At 35.7% G+C, this 23,276-nt stretch overlaps 1 protein-coding gene across 2 annotated transcripts in view; it reads left to right on the top strand.

Annotated features, from left to right (window-relative positions):
* The window catches only part of LAMA2 (laminin subunit alpha 2), a 388,723-nt gene that overhangs the window by 75,082 nt on the left and 290,365 nt on the right, over positions 1–23,276 (top strand). For both annotated transcript variants that reach the window (XM_084284185.1, XM_084284186.1), the window contains exon 2: positions 21,824–21,994. In XM_084284185.1, coding sequence (XP_084140311.1) covers positions 21,824–21,994 — 171 coding nt within the window. The remainder of the gene's footprint in view (positions 1–21,823; positions 21,995–23,276) is intronic.

Consider the following 23,276-nt stretch of genomic DNA (forward strand, 5'->3'; position numbering starts at 1 on the left):
TCTCTGGGACGGGGGAGAGAAATGGAAAGTGAAGCCCGTGAGTTGAGATAAAGACAGTTTAATAAGACAGGAAAAAAAAAAAATAACAAAAATAATAATAACAATAATAATAATGATGATACAATGGGGATAATACGAAAGTAATAATAGTATGTACAAACAAGTGATGCACAATGCAATTGCTCACCACCCGCTGACCGATGCCCAGCCTAACCCCGAGCAGTCCGGCCCCCTCCCCCCGGCTAGCCACCCCTATATATTGTTTAGCATGACGTCAGATGGTATGGAATACCCCTTTGGCTAGTTTGGGTCACCTGTCCTGGGTCTGTCCCCTCCCAGCTCTTACTGCACCCCCCAGCCTGCCCGTTGGCAGGACAGAGCAAAGGCTGAGATGTCCTTGGCTTAGTATAAGCACTGCTCTGCAACAATTAAAGCATCGGGGTGTTATCAGCACTCTTCTCATTCTAAGCCAAAACACAGCATTCCACCAGCTACTAGGAAGAAAATTAATTCTGTGCTAACTGAAACCAGGACAGTCGTTTACTGTAGCTGTTCTCTAACAAGTTCATCATTAGCATATATTAAGTAATAATGCTCTTGTTCAGTAATGTTTTCTTGCTATTTTTGATGGGATGGGAGTGATTCTCAGTGATTGCAGTGATCATTAGCATATGGATAAATGAATTTGTTAGTAACGTGTTAGTAATGTTAGGTATGTGTAACTCCAAAATCAGAATGAAAATGTATTTTCAGCAGCAGAGACTAATAAAGTCTGTGCTGGGTTTAAATCTGGTGTATTTACTAGCTATTCTAGTCTGTGCTGTTAGTAACAATCCTGTTTTTAAATTATAAAATCATTTTTTCATGCTGAACTTTATCTGCGTAATTTAATGCATTTCATACTTGGTTTATTTCTGCCAAAACTATTATTTTTAATAGTTTTTTTCTATTCTATTCTATTCTATTTTTATTTTTTTTTGGATGAAAAGTATCACCCTGTGCTGAGAACTTCAAAATCTCTGTCTCTGTTGCTCTCAACCCGCTACGTCATTAGGGGCTCTCCCTGTCTGATACGAGTCCTGTCTGTCATCCTTGGGTCATCCATCATTGGACAAATGAAACCAGATACTCTTCAGATTCACTGTGTAACTTTTCTACTCAAACAAATAATGCTGAAAGCACATTGTGAAATCGTCTGTAATAAATCGTCCTGGTGACAGGACGAGGGGGAATGGGCTTAAGTTGAGCCAGGGGAGTTTTAGGTTAGATGTTAGGAAGAACTTCTTCACTGAAAGGGTTGTGAGGCATTGGAACAGGCTGCCCAGGGAAGTGGTGGAGTCACCATCCCTGGAATTCTTCAAAAGACGTTTAGATGTAGAGCTTAGGGATATGGTTTAGTGGGGACTGCTAGCGTTAGGTCAGAGGTTGGACTCGATGATCTTGAGGTCTCTTCCAACCTAGAAATTCTGTGATTCTGTGAAATAAAAGTGGAAATCTTTATTCTTAAATCAGATGACTGAGAATGATTATGGGCTCAGATCTGCATGCTTTGTACAAACCTAACTTTAGTAGGATTGCTCATTAATAGGGAGAGTGTAATTTGATCAAGAATGAGTGAGACACAGCAATATGACTGTTTCTGTGGCTGGTTTTAGGAAAATACATAAAATAAAAAGATTAAATTTCTTCTGTGTTACCATGTTCACTGTGGATGCATTATCTGAATCCATTATCTAAAGTGGCATTAGAACGGTCCCCTTTGTGGTACAAATCCAGAACTGTGGCTTTGAAGAACTAATGAAAAAATTGCTTATTCTAGCAAATAATGATGGAAAGTTTAGTAAATATTTTGTAGGTTGTAGATATTTTAGTAAATATTTTAGTAAATATTTTGCAGGTTGAAGAATGGATTGGATAGGGAGGCTGGAAAAAAAAAAAAAAAAAGTGTTTTGCTGATGATAGACTATTTTATTCATGTCTATGTCCACCTGTTAGGTAATGGAATGACACTTCCATAGTACCCACCATCTTTGGCCATCAGCACCGGAGCATGGAGCCTATCAGCAGTCCTGTGGGCTCCATGCATGCTTCTCTGATGAATGTCGGTCTTAACTGAGTTGGTATTTAAATATTTGTGTTCAATTCTCTGAGTGAGACTTTTACCTTTCTGCCATTCACATGCTTTGCATCATATTCTCTCCTAACCATATTCTCTGGTTGTTGGTATACAGCTATTCTGAATTTGGTTTCTTGGTAGATGGGCGGTAAATGTAACTTCTGGTGTTCTGACTGATATTCTAAGAATAGTCATCTGACTGATAATCTGAGAATATTCATTCTAAAGCAACACGTGGCTATGTAGCTTCTGGTCAATGTTTGAGTCAAACCAAGTAGAATTTCTGTCTTAGTTCCTGATTTGATGGTTTGTGTAAATAGGAACAGCTTTGACTGAAACAGAGCTTGGGTCAAAAAGCAGATACTATGTCATAGAGCTAAATACCTGCTACCTTTCTCTGCTACTGAATTTTAATGATCAGAATTTTTGAAAAATGAACAGTAAGAAAAGACATTAGAGAACCTTAAAGACCGAAGTATATTTGTCCGGTGTATATTTTATCTTTACATATTTTAGCTTATGACCTTGTCTCCTTTATTTATGTGCATATATATACACACACACATACACACACACACACACACATACACATAACTAGGGCTAATGCTGATTTCAGCAAAAAGGAAAAAAATATGGTGTTTGTGATAAATGTATGTGAACATATATCAAAAATATACTATAATTTTTCCTTTTAAAATTCTGTGTAGTGTGCAACACGCCAAATTTAAATCTAATTGCAGCTTGTTCCTAAAGGTACTGGCAGGATAGTCGTAAGTTAAATAGCTTTTTTTTAGCAGGCTTACAAGACAAGAAATGTAGTGGTATTTCTAGCCTTTGAAGTGTGCACGTAGAGGAGCCAGTTTCAGCCCTTAATCCTGCTTATTTTCCTGCTTGCCCAATATATGTTGCATCCACATATATTATTGCTGGGAGGCTAGTTTTAAACTGCTCTTCTGAATGTCCTAGGATGTCTTTTCTGTGACAAGTAGTACATAAATGGATACAACATAGTATTCTAATTACATATTGATGAAGCTTTTGAAATTCTCACTGAGTTTGTCTTGGTTCATTTTGAGTAGCTTCTGTACAGGTTCTGAAACTATTTACATCACAGTTGTTTTTCATGCCTCTCCATAACTTATGAACCAATGTCCCTCCAATATATCTTAATATCTTGGTCACTGTTCTGAATTGTATTTCCATTCTTTACATTTCCATATACATGAAATAAAGCTGCATCTAAGGAGAATGTCTTTAAGTAGAAGTTCATGGGATTTACCATTTAGTTGAAAAAAATCTCATTAGGAGGAAAAAAATTACTTCTTTAGTTAGGTAAATTTGCAGGTTTGTTTTATCCCAGCTGCAGAAATGCTTATGCCAGTGTAATATACAGAACCATATACACAATATGAGTAGTCAGAAGCAGGAAAAATTAAGAGTAGAAAGTAGGCAGAACAGTGTTGACTTTAGCCAAGGTTATTACCAGATGGTTGACTAGTTATGCCTTCATTGTGTGTTTCACAGAAGCAGAAAAAAAACTTCTTTCAGAAGTAAACCAGCAAGAATAAAGACAGAAGTTCTGACCAAATGAAGAAATAAAGCTATGTGTGTCTGACTTCTGAGTTCTGGTGTCTGGCACTGTAAGATTTTGATGCCAGAATGTAAAGGTTTCAGATCCAGACCTGGAACTTTACTAATTTAAAACAAGGCCCCATTATGACATAACACCTAAATTCTTATCAATACCACCTAAATTTTGACCCATACTTACATCTTAAATATACCCTTCATGACAGTGTACCAAAATAAAGAATTGTCAAAAGCATTGTCTCCACCTTTCTATTTAAGTTAAATTCTGTTTCAATTGCATGGTCTTCAGGATCCTGGTGCAACCATATATCTCTATATACAGCAACTTTTAATTCCATGCAGTACTCATGATTAAAAGTCATTTACACATGATAAGGTAGCTCCTCATAGAGAACATTGTTTCTCTGTCATTTGAGAGATGCTTCAGAATGGATGTATCCCCTGCAAGTTCTTGATGGATTTAGTTTAGAATGTAGAATTAAATAAGTTTCTGATACACAGTATTGCTACTTAACTATGGTAAATAAACTTGGAGTCACTAGCATTTTGTTCTGTTGATCTATCAGCACTTTGCTTCTAGTATCTGGTACATGGAGTCACAAAGTATACTTGACTGACTGTTAAAAGTAGCTGATCCTTTCCTGATCCTTTCACACAGCACACAAGTTATATGAAATATATATTATAGAACTGTGTATGCAGATTTAATTTATCTCTTTTTACCCCCTAATGCAGAGCCATTATGTCCCTGGCTCTTAGAGAAAGGTGGTGTGAACAATTGCTAAACTATGCAAGACACTCATATTGGGTTGATTGTTGTCTTAATTTAGCATGTTTTTTACTGAAATTTTCTAGTCATTTCTTTCTACATCCAGCACTGTGATATCCAAGTGTTTTCTAAACATGAACTGTTGGTGTGGGAATTTCCTTGTAAAGGGAATTCTAGTAAATTATAAAATACCCAATACATCTATTTGTGGACCTCAAAATCCTTTACAAAGGGAGTTAGAATCAGTATCATCTTTTTGTGGTGATAATTCTGGGGACACAGATAAAGGGTTTATTATGCTTAAAGAGAAAATTAAAGACCTTGGCAAATTTCAGTCATTAGGTTTAAAAGAATACTTAATGAGAAGAGTCTTAGGATGTTCTACTCTTACTCACTTAAATGTGTGCTTCCTCTCTCTCCTAACCTATGTAGTGTTTGTAAAATAAGAGGTTCTTTTTGACCTCCCTGTATTTCCTCTGTCAAAAAAAGAAAGGTGCTCTTTTGGTCTATTTATTAGAAGTACTAAGAGACCTCTTTAGATACTGCCTCATCAGGAAAAAAAGTATATATGTGTTTTTTTTATCACTTGAAGATTTTTCTTTGAACTTCATTTCCATATTATTTATAAGGCAGAGCAGGTATTATCTCAGTTTTACAGATGTGGAAAGAGATTTAATGTGGGGTCTTGCAATAAATGAGTGATGGAATTGGAAGCAGAACTTTGATATTTTGCCTTCCAGACATGAATGTGATTGATTCATCTGTGTGTAGTTTTTGGCACAGGAATTTTTAAAAGCTATTTCCATTTCTTTTAACTTACACCCCACAAAAGAACCAGGAACTGAGGGAAGAAAATCCCATTCTTCATGGAATGCCACATGAAAGAAATTCTGGATTTGTTTTGTTTTTATTTACAAGAAAGAAACTCCAATAGAAAAAAAAAAAAAAAGTCATGTACTTAAAAGCAGGCTTATAGTAAAAAAAGAATAATAATAATTGTGTAAGAAACATGTACAGCTTTTGAAGTTTTGTCAGTGCCTTGGATTATCTACATAATGTAAATTGATTTGTTTAAATTAAAATCAATAGAACATTTAACTTGCATGAACCACCCTCAAGCCCTCAGATTCCATGCCCCCAAAGCCTCTTTCTCTAAGTATTGGCAATTCTGTAAGAAAAACCTTACTTTATATCGCTTCATATTTCCCTACTTCCATAAATTCCACTTACAAGCATTTCCTCTCTTCCTTTTCTTCTATGATTAAGGGCATTCCTGTTATTCAGTAAATGGATATTCTACTTTACACTGTTATGCCAGCATTATTTCAGTATCTTGTTCATGGGAAGGCTTTTTGGTCATGTGAATGTGTCAAGTTTTAGAATAGAGACAACTGAAAGCATAGTAAGTGGTAGCATTAAAGAACAAACAGACAAAAAAAAAAAAAAAAAAAAAAAACACCAAAATAAATGAACAAACAACAACAACAACAAAAAAACTGACACTGGAAAAATTGAAAAGTTGAGAAGAATTCCTATACTGGAACTGAACAGAAACATTTCTGGTTTACTCTCCATTATATCACAGAGTGAGTCTATTGCTAGGAACTGTTCTGGGCATAGAAACTCAGCAGGAATGGCAGCTGTGGGAAGTGGGGAAGAGGGTTTCTGTGGATAGCACCTAAGCCTCATGCACATGGAATTATGATGTAGGTACAGGCAGTAATAGGTTATACACCTTAGGCAGTTAATAGATTATACACCTTGTGTTAAGATTTTAAAAACATGTACAGTTGATGACTTCTTCAGTAACACCAATTATATGCTATTGTATCTATAGCCTCATGGATTTAATTATCAAAAATCAGAACCTTTAAGTCAAATTGTGAGGGTATGCAGCACTGTCAGTACTGCAAATGTGTGTGTGTATGAGTATAACATAAGGACTCGGAAGCCCTTAGAAGTAATTAATATGAGCAGATTTACTCAGTTTTTGTTGTTGTTGTTGTTGGTTGGTTGGTTGGTTTGGTTTGTTGTTTGTTTGTTTGTTTTTTTTTAGCAAGGAATCTTTTATCTTTATAATTACCCTAAGTAACAAACACCTGTGTTTGGTTGGTTTGTTTTTAAACGTGGGCCTTTTGGTTGTCTTCGATTACAAAATTCGTCACCTGGAGTGACTACAAGTTTAGCTCAGGTGTTGTAAACTCAGGAGGCTGGTAGATAGTCCAGTCTGAGATGCAACCAGCATGTATGTATAACCACTATGACAGCAGTTTTTGCTTGAACCAGTCCATCTCAATCATGCCTGTTGCTTGCAGTATCCAGATCTCTGTAAAGATGTTGATACTAGTGACAAAGTAATACTGCCTCCATTTAGGAGGGAGTGTGTCCAACGGGAGCACTTGTTTCTTCAGTCCTACCTTGCCAGACAAAGATAGAAACAGTCACAAAATTGCTGACTGAGCAGATTCTGAGGGAGTACAGAGCCTATGATCCACGAAAAGGCAATGTGAAAATTACAGTCTTTGCAAAGCAAGGACAAATGATATTTTGTGGAATAATTACGATGTATATTACTTCTCTTGCAATTGAAAGCAACTGTTTTTATGAATATTTAGCACTCCCTCCTCCCCTCTCCTCTCAAAAACAAAACAAAACAAAACAAACAAAAAAAAGAATCAGTATAATGGCATAATGGCTTGGGATCACTTAGTGATTGGACAACATTACAGGAAAGGGCAGACTGATGCTTGAATGTAAAACCAGCTAGAGGAAACAGGAGGGAAATTAGAAGATTGTTAAAACTTTTAAGTGTTCTAAATAAAAGCTTACAGAGGTGCCTAAGGAGATGAAGCCATGCTTTTAGCATAGTGGTTTCTTTTAGTGCCAAGTGTGCTTGAAATGAGAGGTTCAAGTTCTTCTTGTAGGACTGTCTTGGGAGTTTTGCCTCTCTGAAGAAGATGTGATATTTATCCTGTGGTTTATTCTTTTTCCATTTCTTTCAGATGAGACCATAAATACTCAAGTCTAGGCTGTATATAGAGATTATAATCCTGTGTGCCACAGTAAAAGATTGCTTGTTTTCTCTATCCCACTTGCTTGAGATCAACTGAGTGATATAAATAGTCAATAGAATCCAATTAAAATGGAGAAGGGTTAAAACACAGACTAAAAGAGCAGAAATTAAAACAAAGAAACAAAACAAAAATAATAAAACAACAACAAACAATAACAAAATCAAACAAAAGAAAACAAAACAAAAAAAAAAAACTCTGATGATGAAATATTAATATATTAGATGTTTTAGCCAAGCCTCGGAGAAAGATGGATCAAGTATGAACACCCCACAAAAATCAACAGAAAATGAAATTTTGCTACATGACTGCAGGGGTACTTTTCTTTGATCTCAACTGTATTGACAACACAATTGAAGCATCATTTAAGAAAGGATAAAGCCTGGTGATATCATTTTACAGAGAGAAAATACTATCATGGAAAACCTGTCTGCCCACCTATATGCACTATGTCACTGAAATATTGAATGTATGCAGATGAGCAGAAATCTGTGAGGGATGTTTCTAAGTAATTCTAATTTGAGTTGAGTAATTGGCTGAAGATGGCCCTAGGGGTCTTTTATAATATGAAAAATTAATTGAGGTATGTATTTTTGTTATCTTTCCAATAACTGGATAACTTCACTGATTCTCATGAAAGAAAATTTCCTTTGTAACAGACTATTAAACTGATCTCCACTGTCTTATGAATTTAATAATTGTCTGGCATTTTAGCTTTAATTATTTTTTCAATAACTGGATAAACAATGTGTAAATAAGGACATTTTCAAGAAGACCTATAAAATTTATAGGACAGAAAATATGGCGTTGTTCCTTACTCTGACACAGAATCCCCATGCTTCCTTCTGGTATGCTGACAGCTACCTAAGATCTGTAGTAAATTTCAAATGGCTTTGCCTTGAACCAAGTCTAGCAACAGCTGAATACATGACAAAAATGTGTTAATGTGTTAATTAACACATTATGTGTTCATATACATATGTAGAAGAAAAACATATTGTTCTAATACTGTTCTATGCCAGTTACACTGACTGGAATTGTCTACAGACCACAGGTGATCGGATTTTTCCTTATCTGAAAAAGCCACACACTAAGCAAATGTAAGGATGAGTGTTTCAAATTTACAAAAAAAAAAAAAAAAGCAGACATAGACTACATTACAATGGTTATTTCATACCCATTTTTTAACAGATTCCCTGCTTAATACAAACATGGAAAATTCACATGTAAGTGTAAAGTAAGTTTATATTTATAGCATTAATTCTCCCTTTTAACAACACCAAAATCATTGGTGAAAAATCATTGTGAAAAAGGTCCTGTATTGAAAATGTTTTCAAACATGAATCTTTCAGAGAGATTTGATTTGTATATTCTTTGTGGAATCATCCTTCAACTTCTTTGTGTAACACATCAAAGAAAGCAAGGACTAATGAATAATTATGCTTAGTGTTATACTGCATAAAGTTTTAAATGCCATTTTCTTATGTACTTGAAACCTTAAAATCTGTATTATTAGGATATTCTACAAGAAAGAAGAGGCTTGGCACTGATTGCTAACTTTTTTTAGGAATTTCAGTTCCTGGGAATTTATAACATTGTCAGAAAATTTCTCTGAAAATTCAACACTGTAATTTAACAAAAGGATACACTGTATTTGTGCATAACAAAAGCTAAGATGTGCTTGTAGATGCAACTACACACCTTACTTTCAAAATGATAATTTTGAAAAAACTAATTAAATAACTATTTTTTCTAGCAGAATGTACAAACAAAATGTAAAATTGAAACTTTAAAGTGGGGAGAGATGTCTTTAGGCTTTTTGTTCATTGTTTTTTCCACAGTGGCCATTGCACAGCTGTAAACCTCTTCATCATAAAGTTACTGTGAAGAAAATTCTGTCTATTCCGCTGTCGCTGTAGATTTCTTTTTCTTTCCTGCCCCATCACCTGCCCATTTCACATATCAAACACCCCCAAATTCTGCATTCATTGCTGCTTATCTGCAAATTCCATTTCTTGCCTATCTTATGTCTCAGAATCTGTTCCTTTTCCTTCATTCTTTTCAATTTCTCACTGATCAAGACATCATTCTCTTAAACTGTATATCTCATCATAACTGGGCTCCATGGTATGGATACTCGATGTATTGCTGTTACCTGGAAAGCCATAAGTGCCTTCAACAGACCTGTTGTTTGTAGATTTATAGATGTTTACAGGCAGTTACGTCTGTTACTCTTCTAAGTCATGTGACTCTGCTTTTTTATGTGTCCCTCTTTCCCTTTCTCTTTGCCAAGCAATAAATGACTTAGAGAACACTAAACTTTTAGATTTAGTTTTTAATGTATTTACAGATATGCCCATTTATTGCTTTATTTTTTCTTTTTAATGGATGCTAGCCAACTATGTTTTGTCAATTATACTGCTAGAAGTCTTGTTGAATAATGTGGATCTGTGTGCTTCAGTGGGCAGTTTACGTAGAATTAAAAAGAGTAGAAAATAATGTCTCCAAGAACTGAGCAGTCTGTCACCTAGAATGACTGAAAGCAACACGTGTTTATCAGAAAACGCTGCAGAAAATGCTGTTGCTATACACAAAGAGGGACCCTCCCCTCCCCCCCCCCACCATTTTTTGGCCATTTCCCTAATTTTCAGAACAGTGAGACCAGACAAAGGAAAAACCTAGAGATGTACATTTGCTTGAAACTTCTGAAAAGTACACCATTAGTTCTCCATCTGAAAGTCTGTTGCTAAAACCTTTAGTAAGGTTATTAAAATAGAGATCACACTAGTGACAGTAGTTTATCTGGGGCTAGTTAAAATCCTATGGGAAGACCTGAAAGATTTCTTTCATTGATGTGTCATCCCATGCATTTTTAAAACATCATGCAAGGGTTTGTCTTTGTGTGGTTCTGATTGATTTTAATGGGATGTAAAGATGTGATGTGACAACTCTGAGTCCACTTTTATATAGAAAAAAGGAGGCTTTTCACTAATACAGATAGGTACACCTTTACCAGAGAAGTATTAAGAGATATTGATATAACTTAATTTTCATGAATGATGAAGTAAACACGTGTAGAGATGTTCAAGCTGACATATTCTAAGACAAATGTCTTTGGAAGTCACAGGCAAGAAGTACATACCAGGTTGCACATTTTGTCACTAATTCTAAACTGTGGTCTGTAGACACTGGTTTGCTAACAACTATCTGCTCAGACCTAATTTGGTCTTCCTATTCAGTCACAGTTTAAGTTAGAGGACAAAATACATGTAAGGGAGTGAATTTATTAAGCTTTTTTTTTTTTTTTTTTTTTTTTCTTTCTTCTGATGGAGTGTTATGGCTTTGAAATATTCTTTCTCTCAAACTATATGTAAAAATATACTGAAATAATGCAGATACACTATTCTTTTCATGATACAGAGTAAGAATTTTAGACTGTGTGGTACTACTGTGGCTGCAGATACTCTGTCTAGTATGTTTGTATATGTATACATTTTATATAAATTACAAATATTTTATTTTTAGCCCTTTTGTAACAAAGTCTATGGGAAATGAGTGTACTTAATGTGCAACAACTATTTCCATATACCAGAATAAAAGTACACAGTAAAATTGACAAAGAATGTTTGAAATATTCTTTCATGGTCTTATATGTAACTGAAGAGTTTATTAACTCAATGTGTAGGAAATACCAATCTGTATTACTGCACAATACAGGTTAAATACAACTTAAATTTGTAGTCTATTAAGCATTTTTTTCAATATTTCTCAGTTATTCTGCCAATTTGTGTCTCAGAATACTGACTGTACGGAAATGAAATTAAGACAGACTGTTCTATTCAAAGGAAAGTGGAGAGTCTGTGTAAAATCACAGAATCACAGAATTGTAAGGGTTAGAAGGGACCTCAAGAGATCATTGGGTCCAACCCCCCTGCCAAAACAGGTTCCCTAGAGGTAGGTGTCCAGACAGGCCTTGAATATCTCCAGAGGAGACTCCACAACCTCTTTGGACAGTCTGTTCCAGTGCTCTGTCACCCTCACCATGAAGAAGTTATTTTGCATATTGGTGCAGAACTTCCTGTGATCCATTTTTTGTATCACAGGTAAAAATACATTTAACATCCAGTCTTCAGTAGTGCAATCAGTGAATGCCTAGATCCTGCTAATTTTTGTGCTTTACATGTACTGAAATTGAATGGATCAAAGGTTTAAGGACTTACAGTATTACCTGAGGAGACAAACTTAGCTATTTTAATTAGGTCTTTTTCCTGTGTTTAAGTAACACATACCTGTGAAATGGTATATGTAAATGGTACATATAGTTGAAATGGTTTTATGGCCAGCATGGATTTACTGAGGAGAAATCACTGTTAGCCTACCTGATAGCCTTCTACAATGAGGTGACTGGCCTGATGGATGAGGGGAGACCAGTGGATGTTGTTTACTTTAAAATTATTAAGACTTTTGATGCTGTCTCCATAACATCCTCATAGAAAAGTTAATGAAATACAGGTTAGAAAACTGGACAGCAAGGTGGATTGAAAACTGAATGCCCAAACTCAGATGGTTGTGATCAATGTCACAAAGTCCCTCTGGAGGGCTAGTCACTGACAATGTACCCCAGGGATCAATACTGATTCAAGTGCTGTTTACTCTTATTGTTAATGACCAGGATGATGAGTCAGAGTGCACCCTCAGCAAGTTTGCAGGCAATAGAAAATTGAACAGGGTGGCTGTTGCACCATATGGTTTTGCTGCCATTCTGAGGTGCCTGGACAGGCTGGAGAAATGGGCTAACAAGAACCTCATAAAGTTCAACAAAGGGAATTGCAAAGTCCTGTGCTTGGTGAGGAACAGCCCCATGCACCAGTAGAGGCTGGGGCTGAATGGCTGCAAAGCAGCTTTGCAAAGAAGGACCTGGGGGTCCTGGTGGACAACAAGTTGACCATGAGCCAACAATGTGCTCTGTTGGCAAAGAAACTAATGGTGTTCTGGGTTGTGTTAGTTGGAGCATCCCCAGCAGGTTGAAGGAGATGGTCCCCATCTGCTCATCAGCAGTGATAGCACACCTGAAGAGCTGTTGTAAAACCACCACAGCTGTATCCACACCTGGAGTGCTGTATCTAGTTCTGGGTTGTACATGGATATTTTGGAGCAAAACAACATTTTTGCTAGGTTAATTGTAGGACAGTTGGAATTGATAATCTTTTAATTTTTTAGGTCTTTTTAAACCTAAACGAATCTATGATTCTATGAAAAACCATGAATGACTATGAAAATAAGGACTTGGACCAATTGTTCTATGAATAGAGGTTGAGAGTGCTGGGATAGCTTATCCTTGAAAAGGCTCAGGTTTTTAGCCATATCATGCAATTTTAGAAAGCTGTAAACTGATGTGCTTTCTAAGAACAGAAGACATGTAACTGGAGATAATTCCTGTTTGTAGTAGATGAATGTTATATATCAGAGGTCCTTTTACTTTTTCTTGTTAGTTCTGCTTGGCTGACCAGAACCCAACTGCTGCTTTACAGAAATTCTAATGAAGGTCATGTGGCTGATAAATACAAGTATTTAACTGTGAAGACTGTTTCTTGCTTCATCATGCATAATGCAATCCTTTTACAGATAAGGAATTTGTACAACTAGGATTTTGCATTTTTAAATTTGTGACAGAATACAGACAGATATTTGAAAATCAGTGAGTGCTTGACTCAGAATGGGAATATAAATGCCTTTGAAAATGGGATGCCCATTAGGTCTCTGTGCTTTCAATTCCATGGGAGTTCTGCCTTGCATGCCAGGGAGACGGGATTTCATCTTTACCAGTATTTTTACAGTTCTGTTTTGCTACACAGCCTTCTGTGACAGCTATAGGGAAAAAAAATAAAATAAAATAAAAAAATACCTTACAAAGCTAGAAAATTGCTTATATATCTTTTACAATATAGGTTAGGTGAAAGCCAATAGCATGTCTTTCTTTCACTCTGTTTTGATTTTTTTTTGTTTTGCTTTGCTATTAAAATCAGAAAAGTCTCTAGAGATTTTTGAATTGTGTAAGCTGTGGAAAGGCAACATAATATTGCTATGTAATCAATGTATCCTTTTTCAGATGTCTCTGTTAGGACTATAGTTGATTTTGTTATCAAGCTTCTTTAGGTTACGGTATTATACTGTCTTTTATGTTGAAGTTAAATATGCAGGAGGTTATGTGTAATGTTACTGAGTATGAAGAGAGAAAATTATCTGAAAGTAAAAGCAAGCCACTTCTACCACTGAACATCCAAACTACATTTCCACTTCCTTTTGAAGCAAAAAAGGATGACTGTGTAATAATACTATAATGTACAATGGCTTGGGGCAACAGACATAAATGAGGACCAAAGTAGTTATTTTCTGATTTTGTTTTCTTCTGGACAAATGGGCTTAGTGTCATTTTTCTTCAGTCTGTAACCTCTGTTGTGTCTGGACAGCTATTTCTTCAAATTGGACTTATTTTCCAGTTGTATAAAACTCTTCATCTACATTGTGGATAGAGTGCATTAAGTTATTCCCCGTTGTGCACAGCTGGAAACTATTCTTGCTGCAACATTTTGTTTTGTTTTGTCCCAGTTTTTTCTCCCCACTGTGTTCCCACACACTAGCATAGCTTCATGCTGCAACAGACAAGTATCTCTTTTTCCAGTGACACTTCTTAGAACATCAGAAATTGACATATTCTCTTTTGTCTTTTTAGTACAAATTCAGTGGCAAACAGCTCTGCTTGATTGCATGAACATTTCAAAGCACAGACTAGGAAGATTGGCTTGAAAAGTTAGACATACTTAGGCAGGCTGTTTTATTTGCTTCTTTGAAGAGACTAGGGATATTTTGAGAAGACTAAAGGAAATACACCCTGCCAAATATTGGTGTTTAGAAGAGAGGATTATGCAGGTCTTAAAAGAGCTTTCTTTGAAGGCAAAAAATATTTCTTCAGTTGTGATGCTTTAATAAGACACAAAGAAATCCCAAAACTTGTAAAACCATGTTTGTATTCTATCTTGGATTTTTTTTTTAATAATATTAGAAAACAATACTGATTTTTTTTTTCAACTTAGCATTTTGCTTATGTGTCCACACACTATTATTTATATTAATTTTTCTCTCAGTAAAGTGGAGCACTGATCCTACCACTGAGTAACCACAATCTAGATATTAAATAATACTGAATGCAAAATTTCACATCAACCATTATCTGTCAAGAAGAAAGGCTGTAGACCCTTATTTCAGTGTGTAATTGCAATGGTCTGTCTTCTTCCAATTTTCTTCTCTTTCTCAGTCTCCCCCACTCAAGCAGTTTCTTCTGTCATCTCCATTTAGAGGTGTCTATAAATATATATACATATATATAATAGACATATAATATATATAATATATATATAAATATATAAAAGAGGTGTCTTATCTGCTATCTACTGTTAATAATTGATGGTTTCTTTTTGACACTCAGGATGGCTGTCACTATGCAGTAGCATAAGCCTAACAAAGGTTATAATCTGGGTTATATTTCCTTGGTGATTCTTGCTTTCATTCTATTGCCACAGTGTCCTTCTAGTAAAATGTATCCCACCAGATGTTCTGTAGACACAAGATGCTGATGAGATTCAAATGGGATTTTCAATTCTCCATGGGTTATGTGAAGGGAAGAAAATAAAATTATGTCAGAAGTGGTAAATGGTAGGAAAATTGACGTACAAAGCAATTATTTCGTTTACATTTACATCTAGTTTCAGTACCTCTCCTTTGCTGTAGCTGCTTCTTGACACATTTTAAAAGTAGGTTATTCCAGTGACTATCCCCACTTCATAATGAACCTGTAATCACTGTTCAGCAGCTGGAGATATAGTTAATATATTTGATTTCCCACTAGAATCCTTCCATCCCCTCTCAGCAAGGGAAATCAACTAGGTCTTGCAGCGTGCTCTAGAGGTCAATCAAATTGGGGTCAATCTATCTGGGAGGAGAGTGAGGGTGAGAGTGAGATTGAATTCAAAAGCTGACAGGCTTTATGAAAATGTCTTGTTCCTGCTACTTGTGTATCTTGTGTGCTTCTGCTGATCTCAACTACTGCAATAAAGCATGTGGAAAATCCGACAGTTTGGCAAAGAAGTAGGTAAGTAATAAGGCATGACAAAATAAGGCGGGGTGCCAGGCCCCCCGCCTGGTGGTTTTTTGGTGGTTTTTATTCCACTGATACTCATTGAACTTGTATGAGCATGGACGTTGGTGAGGAATGTGAAAAGTACATAAAAGAACACGTGAAACTGGGCTCTTGTTTTCCTGTATGTTGTGGGATCAGGAAAACGTAAGACAATGAATAATACTGTTCTGCAGAAAATTTCAAGGAAATCAACAGTCTCAGAGAATGTCCTGAGAAGTGGTAGGATAAGTAGCTATTAATGAGACCTCTATGAATGTAAGGTAATAATGGGAAATAGTATAGAGGATTGTGGTTTGTGTAAAAAATGAATATTGGCAAAAATATTATGGTTTCATTAGCAAAACCAAGGTTACACTTTACATTCCAATTTGAGTGGACCTTGATGTGGGGCTATATGTGCCACAACCCTTAATAAGAAACAGCTACAGGTACATATTGGAACAGCAACATTGACTCTGTTCAGTCTTGGAAGCTGGAAAGGTTTAGGAAAAGTTGCTTAGGAAAAAAATGAAAGAAAATATGAGTACAGTGATGCCTCTGTGGGTAAAAACCTGCAATAGCCAATGATTTAGGGATTTTTAGAGCTGACAGTTGCATACCAAGCCCTTCAGGTTTAGCAGTCCCAGAGGAACCTTGTGCTATGTATCATTCCAATTGTTTTTTAACCCACTCTTGCTTCTACTAACTAAACTTACCCTGTGGTACTACTAACTAAACTTACACTGTTCACTTCCATGCTAAACCCATTTATGATTCTATATATAGCTATATAATTTTATATATCTCCCATAAAGATCTTTTCCCAGCAGAAGGCTTGCAGACTATGTATTACCATGTTCAGAAGTCAATCTACAGGTCACACCTGTGATCTCATCATACCTTTCTTTACCTTTTAATTCTGCCATATCGTTTTGGAGATGACACTTGAGAAATTTTGTACAGTTACTGAGTTGTTGTTATAGATGGATTCATGCAATAATGTAATGACTTTTTTCTATTCCTTCAGCTAATATTTTCATTGAAATATCCATAATAACTCTTTCAGGGGTGGTAATAGCTGGTGCAGAGCCTATCATATTTTACCCCAGTGTATTAATTTCCATTCCTCACTTTCATCTGCTATTTTATTGCCTAGACAGACCATACTGTGATTTTTTTCTGCAACTCTTTGTAGTTTGTCCTTAGTTTGATTATTGTGAAAACTTCTATCATAAATAAACTGTCACCTTATTATCTTCTTTTTAAAATTACTTTTTTTTTTTTACTTTTAAAATTACTTTTTTAATTACTTTTTAATTAAAATTACTTTTTAATCTTCTTCTTAAAATTACTTGTTTAACTATTGAACGGAACAGGCAAAGATCACTGTAGTTTTCCAGTGTTATTTCACATTTTCTTTTTTTTTGTTTGTTTTTGTTTATATAATTATCTCTTGAGTTGTCCTCATATGTCATGATAGCTTAGTTCCTTTAATGGCCTTTGCAGAATCTTGTCAAAATGAATTTAATCTAAATATGTTGAATTTGGTGCATCACTCATACAGGTACATTTATGCTTGCCAATTTCTACAAAGAGCTCTGGTATTGATAAAGGATGGACTGTGAGGTTTCTGTTAAAAATAAATTAATTACCACTAGACTCAATGTATCATACTAATCCAGGCATCCACTATTTTTGTCTTTAAAACAGATATTCAGATCTGCTTTGATCCAGGAAGCTTTTAAAAAACTGACATTATTAGTTAGTGCTTTGGTACCAAGCCCTATTTAAGTAGTACAGTGGCAAGGCAGAAGTTGATTTCATTGGAGTTTGTAGGTGAAAATCACCTACCTATTACTGCTGATTTACTGCTGTTCAGTTTACCTTTTTTTAAATTTATTTTTATCCTAAAAGTGTTTCTGTTGGCATCATGTGCTAGACATCAGTAATTCTGTAAGAGTTGAGCAGGTTTCTTTTTTAGTTGCAAACTTTTTTGATTACCCTTGCATGGTACACTATTTTAGAGACCTTGTTTAGTTTTTGTGTTATTTTCCTTTTATAGATTAATCATCTGTCAACACTAAACAAGCTGTCTATCAGTCTTCTATCCATAGAAGCTCAGTGGAATATGTTGCAGGCTCACAGACCTAGGTGTAAAGCAGAAAGACAGAAAGATGGCCATACCTATTTCATCAGTTGGAATCTGAGACTGTGCTTCTCTTCATGAAACAGACATCTGTTGAAAAACAGAAATTGAGCCCAATCTGTTAAAGCCAAAGTCTAATTACAAACCAACCTTTTCTCTCTCTTTTCTTGCGATTGTTGCAATTGCTAGAATTTTGGTATTTAAAGGTAGAAATGATGTGATTTTTTTTTTTTTTTTTTTTTCCAGTAACACAAAGGAGGGAAGATTGATGTAGCTAGCAGTTGAAAGGAGTGGAATTTCTCTGCTTGCACTTGAGCTACACAAAATAGAGATAATGTGCTTCTGACTCAGATTTATTTTACCCAGTCTTTGCACTGGAGCAAGTGATTACTAAATGTTTTTGGCAATAAAGGAAGGAGATCTTTCTGTAATTATAGTAGATCATGCTTTGCAAGTATTTCATAGCAGGATGGCTGTAGAATTCAAGGTAATATTGACAACTAAATAAAATTTATAATTTAGTGAGCAATTGACTTTTAAGATGCACAAAGGTAGTACACCACTTTTAAAATATTTCTTCTGTGTGATTGTCATCACAAAAAATAAGGCAAAACTGTCTAAAAATTAAAGTGGGTTGTTGTGAGCTCTCTTGACTACTTTCACTTACTATGGTTATGGTTGGATAAATGTGAATTCTAAAAAAGATAGTATATATTAGCATCATGAACATTCACATTTTTTATTCCAAATTCAAGTGGCCTAATTAAAGGATTCAGGACAACAAATGCTCTCATCTTCTGTGTTACTAGAATCTCATGAATGTTTTGCAAAAAAGTGTTATATTAACTACTAGAAAGCAATATGAAAAGCATTGCTTCCTCCATTCCATCAGGCTTGCCCATCAAATGTTATTTAAAAGCAGAGCCTTATTTTGGGCTCTGCAAAGCACTGTCCCAGAATTAGTGCAGAGCTTAGCATCACTTCTCTGACTGGCAGAAAGCATTTGCTTCAGCCACAGCTATAGCGTGAATTCCTCTGAACATCTAAGAAAATTTATGGACTGGCAGAGAAGGAAAATGATACAGGAAGCAACTGATAGGTGACACAATCCTTTCCTAATGGGTAGAGTAGAATTTTGTTGTTGTCCCAGTTCTAGTTTTGCTTCTGCCTCTTCTGAGTAAGCTCATGTGACTTCATCCTGAGCTGTGTAGTAAGGGAGTCACAAGGGTCTTACATTCCTGTACCGGATAGGTACTATAACTAGATCAGTCATTAAAGTGGATTGGTATTTTCTCTAAAGAATCAATAAATAAATCCTACTGTGTGTGATGTTTATTGGAAATTGCCAAATCTATAATTTGCAATTCAAAAAATAAAGTGTGTCAGAGGAATGCCCCCTTTAGGTAAACGTGGCCATTTTACAACAGCTAATAATTACGTAAATGTGATCTGAGATTTGATGTATGGCATCTCATGGTAGGAAATGCAAGTTTAAAGGGAAGTGAATGTGAATTCCACCTACCACTCAAGGGAAAATGAATTATTTCTCCCATTCCAAAACATCAACCTGAAGCAGAAAATTTCCCTTCAGCTCCCTCAAGGAAAGCTGTAGGCCTGAACATGAATGCTCTTAACGCTTCTTTGAAGCACAGACTATTTGAAAAAAGTTCAAATAGGTAGTTGTTAATTGTAATTTTTAACTTGTTAAAATTATGGTGCCATCAATACCAAACCATAAGCACTGGCTAAGGGGTGGGAAGACTTTGTGCACCTCCTGCTCCCTGCTTGCCAGATCCATTCCTGTGAGCCTGCAGGAAGTGGAACACTGCACACTCAACACAGTCTCTTCAGTGCTCATTTAGGTGCCTGTGTTTGCACTGATTATGGACAAGGATGTATGGTACTTTTGCACTAAATTACACTGCACATAAAAGAGGCTACCTGAGAGTGAATTTTTATTCTAACCAATGAGCTTCTTAAGTACTCTATATTTACCTATGTCTCAAATTAAAATTTGAGTTAAAATTTATAATATTGATATCATTTGTGTATAGACACACAATGTGTATATTTTTATAATTTTGTGATTCTGGAGGATTTTTGCATGTTCTGTTTCATTTGTTACACTATTTTTTGAAGCAATATTTTTCCTGATTTTATGTACTGCAATTCATTTCACGTAGTATCGAGTCCTTTTAGCAGGCTCCCTTTTGAGGAAATAAGCTACTCTGCTCCAAACGAAATGCCAGATTATGTCTTAAGACTAAATGATTACTGTCTTTTACACTATTAACTTTACACAGTCTAAAAAGAGAATAATGAGACTGTAAGTCAACATAGGAGGCTCCACAGCTATTAACAATTCATCTACTCTGCTAATGCTTACACCGTTTTTTACCATGTGCCCCCATTGAGGAATACAGCAAATATCACTGATTGCATTGAATAAAAATATAAGAACAACTGTATAGATTCTCAAATGTGACGAAAATGGGCTGTAATCTGTACAGAAGAAAGCTACAAAATCAATAAAATCTCAACTACTGATTGACTATACAAATTACACAGGTTAGTAGCTAATTGGTTGCCTTGAACAAGTGGGGTGTTTAATATGGTTCTAAAGCGAGCGTGAGAGTCACTAACTCACGGTGTCAGAGGACAGCTGTACCGTGACCACCCAAGCTTGGTAATTAAATGGCACACAGGTTAATTGCAGACAGGAGACTGGAGTTAAAGGACTGAAAGGAATCACTTGAATAGTGTTCTCTATAGAGGAAAAAGAAAGTCTTTTTAAAGGAATCTTTATCAATGTACAATAATTGCAAATTCAGTTTTGATTAAAGACTTATTTTAAAGCTATAATAATAATACAATAGGGTTATAAACTGAATGAATTACAGAAGAGTGCATTTGGGGCCAGTGAAAATTGCCGCCATATAATTCTGAAGATGATCTCAATCCATACCTTAGAATTTTGTTGTTGTTTTGGTTTAACCTCCAGCCATGACAAATTATGCTTTTAAGGATACAAAACATTGATTTTCATGTGAACATATACATTCAACCCATCACATCAGTTTGTCTCCATAGATCGATTTTATCATGGCTCAAAGATTTTGATCAGTATTTATTGGGAGGGAGTGTAAGCCACCTTAACGATGGTTCTTCATATGGGTTATATTTTTTATAGCTTACTGCTACATGAAACTCAGTTCAGCAGAGCAGTCAGACATGTGTTTAAGTGCTGTGGTGAATGAGAATTATAATATATCACACAGCAAGAGCACCTGAGGAAAATAACAACAGCGCTGTCGTAGAAGATATAATACTGTATACATTATCTTCTTCTTGAGGAAAGGGGAAGAGGAAGCAAACCATGCATGGCAGATGTTGTTCATGTTGCTGCATGAATTACTCAGTTTCTCTAATGGCAAGGGTGACTGTGAGGTCCTAAGCAGAACAGTAAGATAGTGTAACACAAATGATGCAGTCTGTGAGGGAAAAGCTTCTCCTTGGAGATGCAAGCAGAAAGGAAGAGTAATAGGGAGTTTTCATGGGTATTTGCGTACAATGATTCAAAGCCCAATTGGGTAGGCAGTCAAAATAATGGTTTGGTTATGAAAAAAAACAATTTGATGATCCTTTTTACGTTTCCATACCGTATTTTCTCCTCTGATATTCTGCTCCTCAAGATATAACCAGAGGGTACCAATTTGAATTTTAGAAGGGAATGAGGAGGAAATCACCAGTATAATGGCTTTATTCTAAATTCTGGATTCAAAGCCAAAGTCGGTGGTGCTTTTCTGTGTTTCATTACTTCTATAGTTGTTGAAAATAAAGCCTTTTGCTTAGATGCCATAACAGATGTTATGTTCATTTGTGATTGTATTGCTAAATTCACCTTGCTTTTGCCTCTGTTACTTTTGTTTATGATTTTATTTTATTTTGTTTCCAGGATTGTTTCCTGCAGTGCTGAACCTGGCTACTAATGCTCTCATCACCACCAATGCTACCTGTGGAGAAAAGGGTCGGGAAATGTACTGCAAACTTGTTGAACATGTTCCTGGACAGCCTGCAAGGAACCCTCAGTGCCGTATTTGTGATCAAAGGAGCAGGGTTCAACATCGTACGTGCACCATTTTCATTTTGTTCCTTTAAAATGATTTTTTTCCTAGTGGTTGTAGATACTCAGCAGACAAAGATGTATGTCAGTGGCCTGATTACTATGAAATGTCTACCTCTTCCTTTATTAAATTAAGTTACCCATCTCTTCCTTTAGTATTTCAAAATCTGTATCTGTTACATATACTTAGCTAACTGAAGCTTTAATTGAGAGAGTAAGTGGAGAGAGAAGCGAGGTTCAGATTTAGGAAAACTAAGTATCTACAGCTGTTGTTGGCTTCTCTTCATATAAGTTGACCATGAATGAAAAACAGATTACTCTTTCCTGTATACTTACATACAGAATTTGAACATTTCAGCCAGCCAAACAACATCTGAAATTTCAGTTTAGGGCTAACTAACTGTTGCTGTTTAATCTGGCTGGCACCTAAGCACCACACATTTGCTCCCCGCCCCAGTGGGAGGGGGGAGAGAATTGGAAAGGAGTAAAAGCTTGTGGGTTGAGATAAAGACAGTTTATTAGGACAGAAAAGAAAGGAAAATAATAATGATAATAGTACTGCTAATAATAACGTGTATAAAACAAGTGATACACAGTGCAATTGCTCACCACCTGCTGAGCGATGTCCAGCCTATCCCCAAACAGCCAGTATCCCCCACCCTGGGCAGCCACCCCATATTAATTGCTCAGCATGACTCCATATGATATGGAATACCCCTCTGGCAAGTTTGGGTCAGCTGTCCTCGTTCTGACCTCTCCCAGTTCTTTGTGCACCTCCAGCCTGCCCAGCATGAGAAGCTGAAAAGTCCTTGACTTAGTGGAAACACTGCTCTGCAACAATTAAAACATATTATCAACATTATTCTCATCCTAAATCCAAGATACAGCACCATACCAGCTACTAGGAGGAAAATTAACTCTGCCCTAGCCAAAACCAGGACACTAATCCATTTTTATTTTTTTTTTATTAGTTTGAAGTTAATTTAATTTGAATGAGCCAGCAAAAAGAAGATTAGACAATGAAACTGATTGGTTTAATTGCTTAAGTTTTAATATTAAAATTGATCTGCACAAACGTTGTTTTTCTTAAGACTGCCAGCAAGCAAAATCAATTTTCACAAATAACTCACTATCATCAGGTTCAGAGATGTGCGTTTCTTACCAGTTATGAATAATTTGGAAGATCAAAAATAAGAGAATTTCTGTCTTAATTGTACAAGTTTAATTTCATATAAGCTTGCAATGAAAGACATTAATAAAAATAACCTGGTCAAATATTTCTGGA

The sequence above is a fragment of the Netta rufina genome (genome assembly GCF_964035555.1).
Source record: "Netta rufina genome assembly, chromosome: 3".
NCBI classification, from domain to species: domain Eukaryota; kingdom Metazoa; phylum Chordata; class Aves; order Anseriformes; family Anatidae; genus Netta; species Netta rufina.